The sequence below is a fragment of the Gymnodraco acuticeps genome, unplaced genomic scaffold (genome assembly GCF_902827175.1).
Source record: "Gymnodraco acuticeps unplaced genomic scaffold, fGymAcu1.1, whole genome shotgun sequence".
In the NCBI taxonomy this organism is placed as follows: Eukaryota; Metazoa; Chordata; class Actinopteri; order Perciformes; family Bathydraconidae; genus Gymnodraco; species Gymnodraco acuticeps.
This window is the reverse complement of record NW_022992150.1, coordinates 2,452,293-2,468,790: the sequence shown is the minus strand read 5'-3', so window position 1 is coordinate 2,468,790 and position 16,498 is coordinate 2,452,293. Positions and strand designations below refer to the sequence as shown.

The window sequence follows — 16,498 nt, the reverse complement described above, 5'->3', positions numbered from 1 at the left end:
GAATGAGGCCCCGCCTCCCACGCTGTATCCAGTTCTTATTATACATCCATGGAGTTGAGACGTTCATCCACTCACTCATGTAAGACTGTTTCCACTATTGTTTGGTGTGTCTTTACTCTATGTACAGGCATGAAAATCACTCACCTTTCGGCGAAATTCGCCGTTTTGAATCCAAAATAGGTCGTTTGTGTGATTCATGTAGATCTGCAATAAAAATATTTTTGGGGTATGGGGGGGGTCTGGGACCCGGAGTAATCTCCGTACCAGAGTGTAGGAATACTCTGTTACAGTAAAAGTCCTGCATTCAAAATGTTCCTCAAGTAAAAGTAGAAAAGTATTCTCATCAAGATATAGTGAAAGTAGCGACAGTAAAAGTAGTCGTTGTGCAGATTGGTCCATTTCAGAATAATATATATGATATGTTTTATAATGATTGATCATGAAAGTGTTCTCAAAGCTGGTAAAGGTGCAGCTAGTTTGAATGACTTTGTATACTGCAGGGTAGCTTGTGGATTTACTCCAGGTGGAACTAAAGTCTGATTCAACACTTGATTAGATTTCACATCATTCATCCACATCTGTAAAGTAACTAAAGGTATTAATACATGTAGTGGAGTCAAAGTACACCATTTACCTCTGAACTGTAGAGGAGAAGAAGAACAAAGTAGCAAAACATTGAAATACTTAAATAAAGTACAAGTATCTCAAAATTGTACCCAAGTACACTCTTAAAACTACTGGGTTAAAAAATAACCCAATCATAACCCAGCTGCTGAATCACTATAGGACAGAACACACGCTGGGTTGTCTTAACCCATATGCTGGGCTGGATCATTTTAACCCATGTGCAGGGTTGTTTATTTGACCCAAGCTAGTGATTGAAATTAACTATATCACTGGGTTAAATGAATATAAACCATACATTGGGTTGTTCATTTGACCCAAGCTATTGATTGAAATTAACTATATTGTTGGGCTAAATAGAATATAATAATAATGTATAATAGTGTAATGAATTATCTCCAAACACACCGTATATATATATAAAAATGCATTTATTGATAATTTGAACAGCTTTGGCAAATCGCCAACATTCCATTTCCACTATAAAAGAACAATGCATTTTAGCACAATACAAATTCAATATATTTAACTCTTAAATAAATAAAAACACCTTAAAAACAGTGCTAGGGCCTTGAGAAATATCTGTGTGTATTTTAACCATCACTTATGAGTAGTGTTGGGACTAACGCGTTACAAGTAACGCGTTACTGTAACGTCGTTACTGTTGGTAGTAACTAGTACTCTGACGCATTACTTTTGAAATTCAGTAACGCAGTTACCGTTACTACATTGTGCGTTACTCCGTTAGTTTTTTTATATAGTCAACAGCCAGGCGAACAGAGATGAGAACTGTACTTAAGTACTTGAGTAAATGTACTTAGATACTTCCTGTGTCACATGCGGAGACGGGCTGTGGGCATGTTTGTGTTGTTTACTAACAAGACTATCATGGCGGCGGCGGAGCTCAAGTCTAGTTTAGTCTATTTCAATTTTGTCGAGCACCAAGAAAAGAACGTTTTAGTTAAATGTAAGTTGTGTCTTGGCGGGTCAAAGATCCTATCTACTGCCCAAACCAGTCATTAAAATCTCTTAAAACATCTGTAAAAACAACATGCTGGGACGAAGCTAGTAGCTAAGACCACAGAGACTCAGCCGACGCCACTCCACCTCCACCTAAGCAACAGCGGCTGGATTTTAACCGAGGGACTGCTGGCCAGGGAAAAGTCGATAAAGCCATTGCACAGTATGTTGTAGAACACATGCAGGCTATAGCTACGGCTACAGTGGAGTCACCCGCTTTCAGGGAGCTAGTTAGCATGATAGCATGTCCGGGCGGCACACGGCATATGGGACGGAAAACTTTTTCCAACTACCTGGAGAAAGAATATACAAAAATGGAAAGCCAGCTAATATCGATGCAATCCAGATTGCATATAATGCATGTCAAGTTGATCAACAGATTGTATTATTCTCCAATGCAATAACAGTACTGAAATGAAGGCTATAAGGGCATTAATGGTAGACATTTTGTCAAGTAACGAAAACGTTACTTTTCACAGTAACGCATTCCTTTTGGATGTAAGTAACTAGTAAAGTAACTGAGTTACTTTTGACATGAAGTAACTAGTAATGGTAACTAGTTACTGGTTTTCAGTAACTAGCACAACACTGCTTATGAGTAAACACAATTTTCAGGAACAGTTCTGCGTATTAATTTAACACATGGACCATAAAGACCCAATACATATAAAAGTATAAAACAACATCTACGAACAGTCCTTCAACTTGAAGCTGAACAGTAACAAATCTGTCAATGAACACAACAGAAAACAGATGTAAAGCAGCAGGATGTAAACAGAGGAGAACAGTGTGTGTGTGTGTGTGTGTGATTGTTAAAGTGCAACTTTGTTGGTTGGATTAAACTGCCAAAAGCTTTTTCAGGCTCAACACCCTGGGCTTCAAGTTCCCCTCATCAACACTTTCTGGGTGAAGTCGAAAGTGTTGGCCAAGTCTTTTGGGTAGCTCAGATGCAGGGCAAAGGTCAGTGCAAAAAGCAGGATGAATGCGTCAGCCAGTGTGGGGAGTTCCATAACTCTGTTACCCTCAATGACAACAGCGATCCTCTCTGGGCAGAAGAGCGTGGTGTCTGTTGACCTGGCACTGATCATGAGAAGTCCGACCGCGATGCCCTCTGTGTCTGGATCATCAGACTGCTCCACCTGATGACAAGAACAGATAAACGTTACCCAAATTGCCTCTCTCAGAAATGTGTTTTCTGAAAAATACATCGGTGACATATCACATAAAATAACCGTATGTTTTGTGCATAATGTGGGTTTAAGGAAACGCCTATTAGCATTGCACAACATAATGTTACAGCACCAGAAACGTCAGCCTCCAAAATAACCAATCAGTTGACATAAATGCTTTCAACAAAAATCATGTATAACCTTCATAAGGGTAGGATTTATTTTATCACTGTATTAGACTGTTACTATTAGCTAGTTGTACCTAATAAACTGGCAACTGAATATATATTTACAGTATAATCTCTCCCTACTACACATACAAAAAAATATGGGGAACACTAGAGATTATTTTGTATTGAACACTGATGCTGCAGGAAAGAAAGCCCTCTCTTGATTGTGTATTTTATTAAATCACCTGAGCCCATTTTATACACGCTTAATTTCAAATAAATCCTTAAGTAGAAATCATATTCAACACCTCTGAAGTGTTGAAGTAAAGGGAGATTATGTTCAACATGTCCATTGTGTACCTTACAATAATTACAATTCTTATGGCAATATTCAAATCTTGGAACTAGAACCTGAATGGGATGTGAGCAAAACAAGAGATAATGTTTGATTAACAACACCTGAGTGACAGAATCAAGCTTTGATGACACCAGGACAGTTCATACTTTTTCAAACTAAATCTATCATTTATTATAATTTTTTCACTATAAAAATTCAAATAATTGTCTACCTGCGATAGAGCTCCTGAAACAATGTAACAAGATAAACTATATTTGTGGATGATCTGTCACATACATTCAAAACAGTTATTATGCTGACTTACATGCCACAGCCTCGGAAACGTGGAGTCATCTTCATGCAGATATTCAGGCAGAGCACAGAGGACAGCAGCACGGAGGACATGGACGTCAGCTTGCTCCTTGAGTGTGAGAACATATATTTGTTTTACTTTGGATGCTAAACAGTAGAACCACACAACAATTTATATCACAAGAAAGGGCTCTTCCATGACTGAAGAGATTAACATTTTCACAAAGATAATCCACTCTAGTATGAGAATAAAACACCAAGAGGCATAACCGACTCACCTGGAGGTCATAGGAGGCGAATAGCTGATCCAGAAGTTCAGTTTCCTTTCCTTGCCGCCTTCTTCCTGAACAGGCTCTGAAGATGGAGGACATGTCTATCCAACTCCGCCAGTGCATGACATTAAGGATTTTGGGAGATGGCCCTGTGGGCCATCTAAGCTAATTTACAGATGGCCCTGAGCCCAATAGAGATTGCCCTGAAAAATGCGCGCGGACGAAATGGCACGAAGGGTTTGGGGGGCCTCCGTCCCCCTAGAAAATTTAGATTTTTGCAGGTCTTAGATGCTGTCTGGTGCATTCTCTAGACTGAATTATAAGATGAACCACCACAATATTGTATTGTACAATTTCAATTTTATTCTTCATTTCACTTGTTTGTTTGTTCTTGTTTGTGTTTGCTCGCTTGCATGCCCTGCATAGCTATAAGAAACACTTAAGTTGTTGGTCAAGACACTTTCCATCTGATGAAGGCAAATGCCTTCCCAGATGTAAAAAAGTAGAAAACATTACATTCAGTTATTAATGCCAAAACAAAAAAAAATGTTTGTAATGTTATCTACTGTAAGTTGGTCGAACGAATGCCTCCTCATCCGGAAGCTGACCGAGCAGACCCGAGCAGCAGTCGAGAGGAGCCGAGCGCATCCGCGAAGCACACAAAATGGCGACGTCATAGTTCCCATTAGCCGGCAAATCTAAATGTCCGGTCAAAATAATTTCCCTTTAGCGCAATACCGCTTCAGTTGCGCCACTTATGTGACAGACAAAAGAGTATGTGACAGACAAGAATAGTCAATTCTAATGTCTAACACGTAATGTGGAGAAAGAGATGTCCTGTGTGGGTTGATTGTGCGTTGATCTGTTGGTAATGCCTCGGGGTTCCAGTGGGCATGTAAACAAATACATAATGCTGCGCTATACTTTGTGGCCTCACCCAGTTGTATAGCGACACTTATTGTGTAGGTGTCTTTTAATAAACAGGTAGTAATATCATTAGCTAGAACTAGCTGAATCTGATCGATATGGACATAAACGCGAGTGAAGTCTAATCTGACGGGAGAGAGAGATCAGCTGAGCAGGCTGACGAGTGGACATGCAGCTCTGCATGATCACATGCAGCGGTGAGCGGACAAAACACACACACTTCAGGTTAGAATATCACACGTAGCTATTTTAATTACCTCTCAAACTACCTAAACTAGTTATAGATATGTTTAGTTTTACTGTCGGGTCACTCATTACTGGATCCGCAAGCTGCATGATACTGGCACAATAGATTGCCCGATCGGGCAACCAGCAGGTCAGGCTTCATTGCCCGAGCTAAATACTAGATGGCCCCGGGCCATCGGGCAGTCCTTAATGTCGAGCCCTGTCCGCATAGAAGTGGTTCTTCAGGTTGAGGTTTGTTATCCTGTGAAACTCTGCCAAAATATAAAATGACTATTTAACAGAAACATAAAATGCTAAATCTGAGTAAACATGTCAAAGTTATCAGTGACAAAGGCACACAAAATAATTATATAGTTGTAATAAATAAAATATTTTCACCTGTGACTCCATTTTCAAGGCAGGCCAGCGTTCCAGGATCTCTCCAACAGGTAGCTCATCATTGATGATCTCATTGCGCCGCAGGGCAAAGGTAGTCTGCATTAACTTTTAAATCAAGCGAATAATAATGTTCAAGTAACTCTGCCCTTGTATCAAAGACAGCAGCACAAAGTTTGCATCTCCAAGCCATTGGAAAACGTAACAATATTCACAGGCACCCTACAAACGACGGCGTGCGTTGACGCTTGCCTGCGGGCATGTCTGAAGCTAGACCAACAACCAATCACATGAAAGCTACACTTTGCTCCCACAATGCAGTTCGGCTAAGTGTGATGTCACCCCATTCAAGGTGAATGGGCAGAAGCGTCAACGCACGCCGCCAAACTGCATTGTGACAATCAAATCATATGCCAGTACAAGCTCTAGCCAATCAAACCGCGTGCTTGTGTGTCCGGGGCGGGATATTCATGTAATTGGTTGTTGGTCGAGCTTCAGACAAGCCCGCCGCCGTAAGCATGCCACAGTTGCGCCGCTGCGAGGCTCCACTCGCACCCCCCCCAGCGTGTCACAGTTTCTCCACTGTGAGGCTTGAAGACCAGATTGAAGAAGCCATATATCTGCCAGTTGCGTCAGTTTCCTTAAGAGAAAAAACATTAAAGGTTAGCTGGGTTGCAAAGTTTTCACAAAATGAGAAACACTATTTTCGAACCTAAAATGACGGCAGGCGGCGCGCTTTTCTCCTTTTTTGTTACAGCATGCATGTCTGTGCATGTTTTATTAACTTAGAGGCATATAAGTTAATACAACGAGGATTTACGTTCATTTTAATCCACTAACGTTGTACCATAACCGTGCGTTCTGCATGTTTTTAAAAGCAAGCTAACTTGAAACACTAGACTATTAATCTGTTAAATACGGCAGCCCCCGGTACCGAGGGCTTCTTGTTCACGAAACGTTGTCTCAGGGGCTTCTTAACATTTAAAAACCTATTAATGTGTCATACCCACTTAACGAAACTCAGCTAACTGAAGATACGAACCATTTTTACCGAAACAAAACACAAGTCTCACTATTAAATTAGCGCACAGAACTCACGGTAGAAATACTTTATTATAGGCTACTTATCGTAACTGCGCATACAAGATATCAGATTAAAGCTGAGATTCCACAGATTCTAGAAGTATTAGTATGTATTTGAAAACGCTGGGGGGTATAAATTACTTTGTAAAATGAATAGTCTAGTGTTTCAAGTTAGCTTGCTTTTACAAACATGCAGAACGCACGGTTATGATACATTGTAGTGGATCAAATTAATCCTCTATGCCTCTAAATTAATAAAACATGCCCAGAAATGCGGTAAAAAAAGAAGAAAGAAAACGCGCCGCCTGCCGCCATTTTAGGTTCGACTTTTCCAGAAAACTTTTGCAACACAAACCTTCCACTTTGAGATATAACTTAAAACAATATAACAATACTGTCTTACACGTAAGTTAAATCATTTCTCAAGTGAGGGAGATATTAAATGTAGGCTAGCTAACAAGAGCTCAAATCAAACTAACACACCATGCGACACAAAGTGCATTAGATGCAGAAATTAATAACACATCATTTAAATACTGTGCAAAGGCAAGCCGTAACTCACCAGAGTAGTGCGGCCAAAAAAAAAGATCACGATTCCGGCACGGTGGGCAAAGTATTCTTAAAAGTCTGAGCGACTTCAACAGAGGCGAGGGGCTAATGGCGGACTCTGGTGAAGGCATGGGCGTCTAGGCACGTCGGGGGCGGAGCACATACGTGATGACGTCAGACCAGCGTCAGACAGATTCAGTAAAAATGTTTGAGTACTATTACCAATATGACCCTAAGTGGTTGAACACTGTATACACAATATTAAAAATCAGTTCATAGTCATCAGAAAATTAGCGGTGAATTAACTTTTTTAAATGTTTGAGTTAAAACAACCCATTTTCTTTCAGAAGCAGTGTGCAAGAACACTGGTGATTCTGTGAAATCACTGGCTGATTAGTGGTTTTGCAAAATCACTGTTGTGGTTGTAGTGGTTTTTCAAAATCACCTAGTTACTAGTGATTCAACAAGTTACAGAATTGTATAATTATATAAATATAGATAAAATATAGGTTCCCTTGTGTTGTGAGAAATGACAAAAAGATGGTTCCAGAATGATTCAGAAGTGGGAAAATGAATAAAGCAACCTCTGGGTTAAAAATAACCCAGGCAGGTGTTCAACTGCAATTGAAGCCCTAATAACCCCTTTGACCCAGCATGAACAACCCACCAGTGTGTTTACAGTACCCAAATAACCCATAATTATGACCCAGACAAATCAACCCAGCAATGTGTTTATAGAAATAACCCAGCATTTTTTAGAGTGTAGGCTATAGTACTTGAGTTTATGAATTTAGTTACTTTACACCAGATGCCATAAAGATAGAAAGACTAAGCCTTGCACAGAGGCATGACAATAGATTTTCAAAATGCTCAACAGTGCTGCCAAAATTATAAACTGACTGCTACACAATTAAAATAAATGCTTTTATATATTTCTATTAGATGTAACTCTTTAGCGTTTCTGTTATTATTAACACTGCTGCTTTAGTTGTTTTGACTGCTAAAATCCTCTGTTATTCCTCATTTTAAAGCCGATATTCCGTGGGGTCGGGGGGCTCGGGTCCTTGTCACCTTTTCCATACCTGATGAGTTTGCATCCCTGATAATACTTAGTAAGGAGGCCATAATATTTTTGACTCATGGCTGAAGTTAAGTTTCTCCAGCTCTCCCCAGGTTGGCAAAAAAATGCATCTCAAAATGCATCAGATTGATGCTTTAAAATATGGAATATTCAAAATGTTCTTCCGGGGGAGCATGCCCCCGGACCCCCCTAGAGGGATAATATCCTTCTCACCTTTTTCACCCCTGACCCGTTTTCATGCCTGCATGCATGTATGTAGTACTTTGTCAGCTTATCCTGCGACATTGCTCTGTTTCAGGGTGTCGTCATCCTTGTCATTAAAGTACCGAAACTGACATTGAGGAGTGTGTTTCTTCATAAACCAATAGGTTAAAACAGCAGGCTTCTGCAGCGAATGAACCACCTCTGGAGACTCCACCTGTGGGGGAGACCCAGGGGGATCCCTACGTGACCAGCTGACGCCAACGCCGAGCAGCTGCGTCACGGAGAGGGCTGTGCGGGTTTGTGACGCCAGAGGAGAGCTGTCAGTTTCGCCACTCACTGCCGCGAGAGCCGCGCTCTGCTGCTGGCTGAGTTTAATTCCACTATCAGATAAACGATTGTCTGAGAGGGAAGAGGACAGCTTTTCTTCCAATTCATTATGAAACCCAGGCTTTGACAGATGCGATACGAATGTAACGTCTGTAAAGAGACTTCCTCCCTGGAGCGAGCCAGCAAATAGCAGGTCGTCCTGAGGAAAACACACTCTCATCCCTCCTCTGTGTAGTGGCTCCAGCCTTCTATACACAAAAAATGCGAGGAGCCAGGAAATATCCAAACGCTATTTCCTGTGTTTCGGGATGATGGGTGAACCAGTCGTCCTGGTGAACACATTCCAGCACCTGATTTTCTTCCCCTTGAGGAACCCTGGAAATAGCCTCTTTCAACAGGAGTTCCTGCAGCTCGGATTGGAGCGCAAGACATAGCTTCTGGGAGGACAGGAGTGTTTCCTGTATCCCATTGAACTGGGGGGGGGGGGGAGGAGGAGAGGCGAGGCGAACTGCAGGGTGTATCCTCTGCTGATCAGCCTGCTCATCCATCTGTCCATCAGACACACACGCTGCCACTCTGAGAAAAACTCTGAGAGCAGGCGCACATGCTCGAGATGTGTTTTTGGTCGTCATGGTGACAAGCCACGCCAGAGCCCCTGCCGCCGCTGCCCGTGAGGCAACCCAAGGTGTGCTTGGACCGAAAGGGCTGCGCGGGGGCCTCCACACGCTGCGTCTCACTCCGGCTCTCATCATGAGGCACGCTCAGGGGATGGATGGAGGTGTGTGCAGTGCTGTCCACATGAGGCGTTATAATGGCGCTCATGGGTTTATTATGACAGTGTGTAGGAGGCGTATCTCGGACAGAGGAACGCCGCGAGCTCTGCAGGTTATTAACCGAGGTTAAAACCGGCAGGCTTCTGCCGCGAGCCCTGCTGTCTACTTAATCAACAGATTAGTGGCAGCCGGCTTAATTTGCGAGCTCTGCAGTTAATTAACCGAAATCCTCGCCTGGGAGACAGCGACGGACGCACACAGAATGAGCGCCGTGCTGGCCACCTTGCTGATTTCCTCTGCCTCGGTGGTGGACCGCTCTACCAGTGTCACCACCGAGTTGGAGAGCAGCGCGATGTTATTCGCCGCCACGCTGTGGTGACGGAGAGGGTGAAAGCAAGTTCGGCCGCCAAACTGGCACCCTGCTCCAGAGGGAGGGGAGAACCGAACGGTGAACCGTGGAGGGAGGCGGGGCAGGAGTTGCTTTTCTTCGGACTCCTGCCCGGCACTCGGCCCCAGGGACACGAGGCCCCGTCCGTGGGCTCGTAAGCCTGGACGGGCCAATTGTCCTCCTCGGCCACAGCAGCAAGAGCGTCCGCTCTCCGCTGCCTGTCGCCCGAGGGGAGACGGGCGCAGTGTGTGCATGCTACCTGCTGGTTTAGAGCCGCGTACGCGTGCTCTGACCCCAGGCAGGATTCACATACTGCTTTTATCTCTGCTGGTCATAACTCATTATGAACCCAGAGCCATATGAGGGACAATCACGGGCGCAGTTGTTGCTCATGATTCTCAATTGCTGTGCTTCAGTAACTGTGCTGGTTTGCTGAAGAAAAGAGGGAGCAGATTGTCGGGCCTCCTTCCTATTTATACCGGAAGGAAGCCCGAGGGTGGGGCCCACCTTGCGGGTGGGCGTAGACTACAAGTGTTTCAGTGCTGCGCAGGGGGATTACCCAATAGCGATAGCCTTAGAGGGCGAAGCCATATACGAAATAGAACTTCTTTTAAATGTGGATAAAACCAAGGTAATGCTCTTTTCTAAAGCTAAAGCTAAAAATACACCAGAGACTGCTTTGGATATTGTAACTACGCAAGAAATACAACTTGAAGTGGTTACCTGTTACAAATACTTGGGTATCTGGCTTGATGACTGTCTCACTTTTAAACTTCATGTCAATAACCTGCTTAAAAAGCTGAGGGTTAGGCTAGGTTTCTTTTACAGAAATAAGTCCTGTTTCTCGCTTGAGGCCAGGAAAAGGCTAGTCACTGTGACCTTTTTAACTGTGCTGGATTATGGTGATTTGTTATATATGAATGCACCTGCCAATTACCTGAGCAAGTTAGATGCTGCGTATCACAGTGCACTGAGATTTTTGACAAATTGTAAAGCACTTACGCATCACTGTACCCTGTATACCAAGGCGGTTATGCCATCACTTACTGTACGGAGGCTCAGTCACTGGTACTTTTTCATTTACAAAGCCATGTTGGATAAACTACCATCTTATATCTGCTCCCTGATCTCTCTGCGAATTGAAAGTACTTATTGCCTGAGATCGCATGCTGTGGTTTTATTAAATGTGCCAAGTGCTAGGACTGTCTTAGGGAAGAAAGCTTTTAGATGTGCAGCTCCACTAACATGGAACAGTCTGCAAAAAGAATGGAAAATTACCAAGCTAGTACCACTACATGTTTTTAAAGCTCGGTTGGATGCTACAAAATCAGATGCTGTTGGTACCTGTACTTGTGGTTAAATATGTAAATTGTAATCCCTGTACATTTTGCTGTATGATGTCCTTTTGTTGTTCTGTTGTTTATGTCTTCTTGTGGAACCTACTGCTGCAGGTCTCCCTTGAAAAAGAGATCATTGATCTCAATGGGATTTTACCTGGATAAATAAAGGTTTTGAATTGAATTGAAAAACTGTGTCACGATGCAACTGTCAACATTGTTTACCTATAGAAGTTGTTCTGACGCGGGACAGACTGGACCTCTTCCTGGAATGGGGTTGGTGCTCCATCCTATTTTTAGCCAGGAAATAAGTGCACACAAAGGTATTTATTGATTTCATGTTCACAAATTCAAACCTACATGGTATAATTACATTTTGAATTAGTCTTACCCGATCAGACGCTGGTTGTGGGTGCCTGAGAGGTCTGATAAAGGTAAACAACAAATATATTCAAACTACTGTACTGTTAAAACATTCTGCTTCTTGTGGCACAAAATAATATGTTGACAATGTTTTTATTTTACCCTGGCAAACTGTTGTCCATTCGTGGAGTGCTCACTTTTGGAACATTTGGAATGTCCCACACCTGCATACACACAAATGACTGACTGAAATACAAATAAATTCACTTTAATTAAGAATAAATGCCACGATAAATCCAAACTGACCAAGGTACAGTATATTGTTGACCGTCATTTAACTCTCACATTAGGATTTACATTGGGGCAACCAACTCCTCTCTGCACCTATAATATATCTATATGATGTCAAGAGTTACATTTAGGTGCACAGTGCTGTCTCTTGACTTGCAAACTCTTTTACCAAACAAGCTAACGCTAGCTGGGTAAATATGACGCTCTTTGTATCAAAACAAAACTTACCTTCTTATATATCGACTTTTCCCACTTCGATCAACTTTGTTTCCTCCGGCTTCAATTTGCAGCACTCTTGTTCGTTCTCTCTGTCTGGTCAGACATCAATCTGTTCCACGTAGCGCGCCCCCTAGAGGCCTGGAGCACTTCCGGAATGTTCTTTTTATTTTTTTTATGTGTTTTGGGATTTGTACGTGCTTTGGACTTTGCATATCGTGCAGCGTTTTTTTGTTGCGTTTGTTTTCGGGGTTTGTGTGTTGTATTTAGTTTGCATAATTTCTGTAAATGCAGCGTTTTTCTGTTGTATTTGTTTTCAGGATTTGTTTGTTTTTCATTTCAGGATTTGCAGCCGTTTCCTGCTAATGTATGCGTTTTGGGCCGTTGTTCCGCGTTTGCACCTGCCGGCCACCGTAGCAGCAGCAGACAGCCTTTTCGAATGTTTGAATGAATCCAAGTGGGTCGTCACCGTCGGTTTTCTCTTATGCTCCAACACACAGTTGCACGGGGTGCAGAATAGTTTCCCCCCATTTTCGTGCAAGACATCGGGGTACTGCTTTGCCCGGTCTTTAGCAGAAATGTTCGTCGTTAAAGGAACGCTCCACTCATTAGATAATTAATCAAAACTTCAGTATTTAGTGAAACATTATGTTTAAACCACACCCTGAAGAAATCAGCGATATTCCCCGGTAAATAATGATTTTATAGCTCTTTTTTTTATCAAAACCTGTATATTCCGTCAGGCCGCTGCCATTTTGCCCATTTTCAGTAGTCACGTGATGGTCGTGACGTCATCCATGCGTTCACTTTGTAAACACACGAAAACATGGAGTATTTGAGTTCGGACTCGTCAGCCGAGGAAGAAGTTTTGAGCAATATGAAGAGATTGGATGGGGGAATTCAGCCATACAGGTTCAAGCCTACTTAGTACTACTTAGTAGATACAATGATTTTGATTACTAGATATGTATGCATGTAGTACCACCCTTGCTAGCGATTCCCTCTCTAGTTTAGCATACTCAGCCTCGTTGTCCCTGGCCCTAGAACCACGATTTTATGGGGCCGGAAAAACTGGGGGAAAATACCCACTAGCCGGTACTACGCTATATGGAAAGGCCACCAAAAACTGGCCTGGCCTGTACGATAAAGGACGTTTAAACGGGGCTACCCGCTGCAATGGAAATGCGCTATAACATACCTTATTCTTACTCCGAGCACTACTTCTGGTCCTCCGTCGCTTCACACTTGCAGAGGGCGATTTCTCAACTGGCCGAACTGGTGTCCTGGTCGGTGATGACACCAGAAAGACCGATGGTACTGCATCTCCATTAAGTAATGGTTGTTCAATAAATCCCATGTTATGTTTTATCATACTCAGAGTCGTCGTCCGGAAACTTGAAATGTTCGCTGCATACATGCGCCTGTGGATCTTTCGGTTCGGGCCGGCCACATTTCGCTAGCCACTGCCTCCGAACGTACTTCCTACGCTTACCTTTTGGCAACAGATGGAACCGAGCATTCCGTGGATTGTTCCAATCAGAATTGTGGCAATGTTTCGCGATACAATGAGGCATATTTGAAGAGAGTAACTACAGTAAATAACATAAACATCAACGTGTCCTCGAAACCAAACGCATGGTTTACGTCACGTCCGGTAAAATGGCGCCGCCCACAGTGTTGATGTTATTTCGGTAATTAATCAGTTTAAAATCACTGATAATGTCATCGGATTTAAAAAAATAAAAAAAAAAGACTGGCAGAGACTGGTCTGTTTTATCGGATGATAATTATTTAAAAATGAGTGTCATGAGCATACCATTCCTTTAAATGAGATGGATTAGATTTTTTCATCTTGGTGTTTTCTCTCTCGTGTGAGTTCCACACGTTCACTCTACGGTGTTGTTTACCTTCTGTGATGCGCGAGCTGAAGACGTTGCATCATCATTATCATCACTACTTCACGTCGACGAGTTAACTTTTTGTCCCCTCAACTTTGTCTGAAAAAATGCGGGGATTATGCGGCCTTTTGATAAATATGCGGCCTTTTAAAAAATCTTCGCCATTTCGCCATTTTTTTTTATATATATATATATATATATATAAACATATTGTTTTTTTTATATATACATATTTTTTTATATATATACATATATGTGTGTATATATACATATGTGTATATATACATATATAATCATGCTTTATAGGAATACTTAAAGAAAATAAAAATGTTGTTAATTCACAATAAATCTTATTGCTTCCATACCATTTATGATACTGACTATCTAACTGTTTACAGATCTTTAAGGAGCGTGAAGAAGACCTGAAGAGGCTGTCCAGACCTCTGGCCTGCACGTGCTTCAGGACATCAATCTGGGACGAAACCCTGTATAAGGTTCCAACACCTGACCAGTTGTATGTTCACATGTCATGTAGTAAAGTTGACACTGTAAGAAAACTATTTTGAAATGTCTCCGCAGGCCTGGTCCAGCATTGTATACCAGCTCATACCCAACGTCCAGCAGCTGGAGACAAACCTGAGAAACTTTGCACAGATCATAGAAGCTGATGAAGTGCTTCTATTTGAGAGAGCCACCTTCCTGGTGAGAGCAACTGTTCATCTGGCACGACCCGGCAGAACATCTGGATGTAGTTATGAAACTTTTATATTTATATTTTTATGTTTTAAATGCAGGTGATCTCCCACTACCAGTGCAAAGAGCAGCGCGATGCCCACCGGTTCGAGAAGATCAGTAACATTATCAAACAGTTCAAACTCAGCTGTAGGTAAGTTCACTCTGCGGGAACATCAATGTCACACCACACACTGCGTTCCTGTCAGAGGTGGGAAGTAGTGGAGTACAAATACTTAGTTACTGTACTTAAGTACATTTTTCAGGTATCAGTACCACTACTTATTTTTCTTACGACTTTTTCTTCTTCCATTTTTAACACAAATACCTGTACTTTCTACTTCTTACATTTCTAAAACAGGCTCGTTACTTTAGTTTTAATCTGTGTTTGGTGGCGTGATTGATTTTAACACGATCCGTGTATCCATCATTTCCTGGTCTTCTCTAAACAAGAGCGACCAATGAAAATGTTGTCATGTTGCCGTTGTTCAGCATCGAAACATTCATTAGCTAACAATGACATTATTGTTCTATTAATATAAAAGGAGGTCAGTTACTCTTTAAAAAAGAGGGTAGTTATGGGTACTTTTTACTTAAATACATTTCGAAGCCCATACTTCTTTACTTTTACTTGAGTAAAGTTTAGTCAGTATTTTTAAACACGACTATCTGTACTTCTATTTGAGTAAAGGATGTGTGTACTTTTGCCATCTCTGGTTCCTGTTGGAAAAATATCACTCGTCACCGGCTTCAATATCAGGATACATGTATTTATTATCCTTGCAAGAATGGAAATAGTCATCACATACAGAGCATATGGTACAACTAGTTCCCGAACAGTGTCCTTCACATGCTTTATATACAAGAGAGGGTGTTCCACAGTCACAAGATGGAGGAATACCGGTTCAAAGCAGTTTAGTTTAGATTAGCTAAGACCCACGTCAGAAATGATCATGCTTGTCATATGTCTATCACCATAGAGGCTGAATCATCATATTAATCGTTGTCACATAGCTATCATATGCCTAAATCTCTTTTTTGTTATTCTAGTAAACTTGCAGCCTCTTTCCAAAGCATGGAAGTGAGGAACTCCAACTTTGCGGCATTCATTGACGTCTTCACCTCCAACACATATGTCATGGTCATCATGTCCGACCCCTCCATTCGTAAGTAGTGACGATAAAGAACGAATGTGCAGTCGAGACAACCAATTAGCATGATATTAATCCATGTTTCCATTTTTTCCCCAGCATCTGCAGCCACTCTCATCAATATCCGTAATGCTAGGAAACATTTTGAGAAGTTGGAGCGGGTGGATGGACCCAAGCACAGCCTGCACATGCGGATGCGCTAACCGGTGCGCTTTGTCCCGGTGGATACTCTCAGCCAATCAGTCGTCAGAAAGACCGCAACGCGCCGTGTGCCGTCTTCTAGCTCCGAAACACACGAGCAGCCCTGCACTGTTTCCTCTATATCTTCACATTCAATCAGTTATTACTGGAGAAATCATGTTTTCTTTTTTGGCCTAATTTCTTAAGTGATAAGTATTCTGTTGGATATAATTGCCCTAACCCGACGCATTAAAGTAAAAGGAATTGTTTTCTTTAAAAGAGGGGGGGGAGGGGCTACCTTTGCTGGCACACTTTGTCTTATCATGCAGTAGATTGATTCACTCCTTCAGGTGAATCCCAGTGATTGGGAGATGTTATCTCCAAATGTTCATGTTTAATTTTCAAATGCAGTTTGTAAGCTGTTACACTTTGAAAGTACAAACAATATAGTTATATACTGAAACAAATCCTAA

General features: G+C 42.0%; 1 protein-coding gene and 2 long non-coding RNA genes across 6 annotated transcripts in view; 1 reads left to right on the top strand and 2 right to left on the bottom strand.

Annotated features, from left to right (window-relative positions):
- Positions 1 to 16,498, top strand: part of rraga (Ras-related GTP binding A) — a 26,751-nt gene extending 10,253 nt beyond the window's left edge. For all 3 annotated transcript variants that reach the window (XM_034204246.1, XM_034204245.1, XM_034204247.1), the window contains 5 exons: positions 14,361 to 14,456; positions 14,542 to 14,664; positions 14,757 to 14,848; positions 15,745 to 15,860; positions 15,945 to 16,498. In XM_034204246.1, coding sequence (XP_034060137.1) covers positions 14,361 to 14,456; positions 14,542 to 14,664; positions 14,757 to 14,848; positions 15,745 to 15,860; positions 15,945 to 16,048 — 531 coding nt within the window. In that variant the 3' untranslated portion in view covers positions 16,049 to 16,498. The remainder of the gene's footprint in view (positions 1 to 14,360; positions 14,457 to 14,541; positions 14,665 to 14,756; positions 14,849 to 15,744; positions 15,861 to 15,944) is intronic.
- On the bottom strand, positions 5,159 to 7,944 carry LOC117538501. 2 transcript variants are annotated; one of them, XR_004567869.1, is made up of 4 exons: positions 7,098 to 7,944; positions 6,052 to 6,092; positions 5,456 to 5,560; positions 5,159 to 5,328 (listed from the first exon to the last, which is right to left on the bottom strand). It is a non-coding gene; the product is annotated as an uncharacterized LOC117538501 (long non-coding RNA). The 2 variants fall into 2 exon arrangements; XR_004567868.1 differs by lacking the exon at positions 7,098 to 7,944 and having other exon boundaries at positions 6,052 to 6,186.
- LOC117538502 lies at positions 11,263 to 12,593 on the bottom strand. The gene is made up of 4 exons (XR_004567870.1): positions 12,077 to 12,593; positions 11,720 to 11,781; positions 11,586 to 11,619; positions 11,263 to 11,484 (listed from the first exon to the last, which is right to left on the bottom strand). It is a non-coding gene; the product is annotated as an uncharacterized LOC117538502 (long non-coding RNA).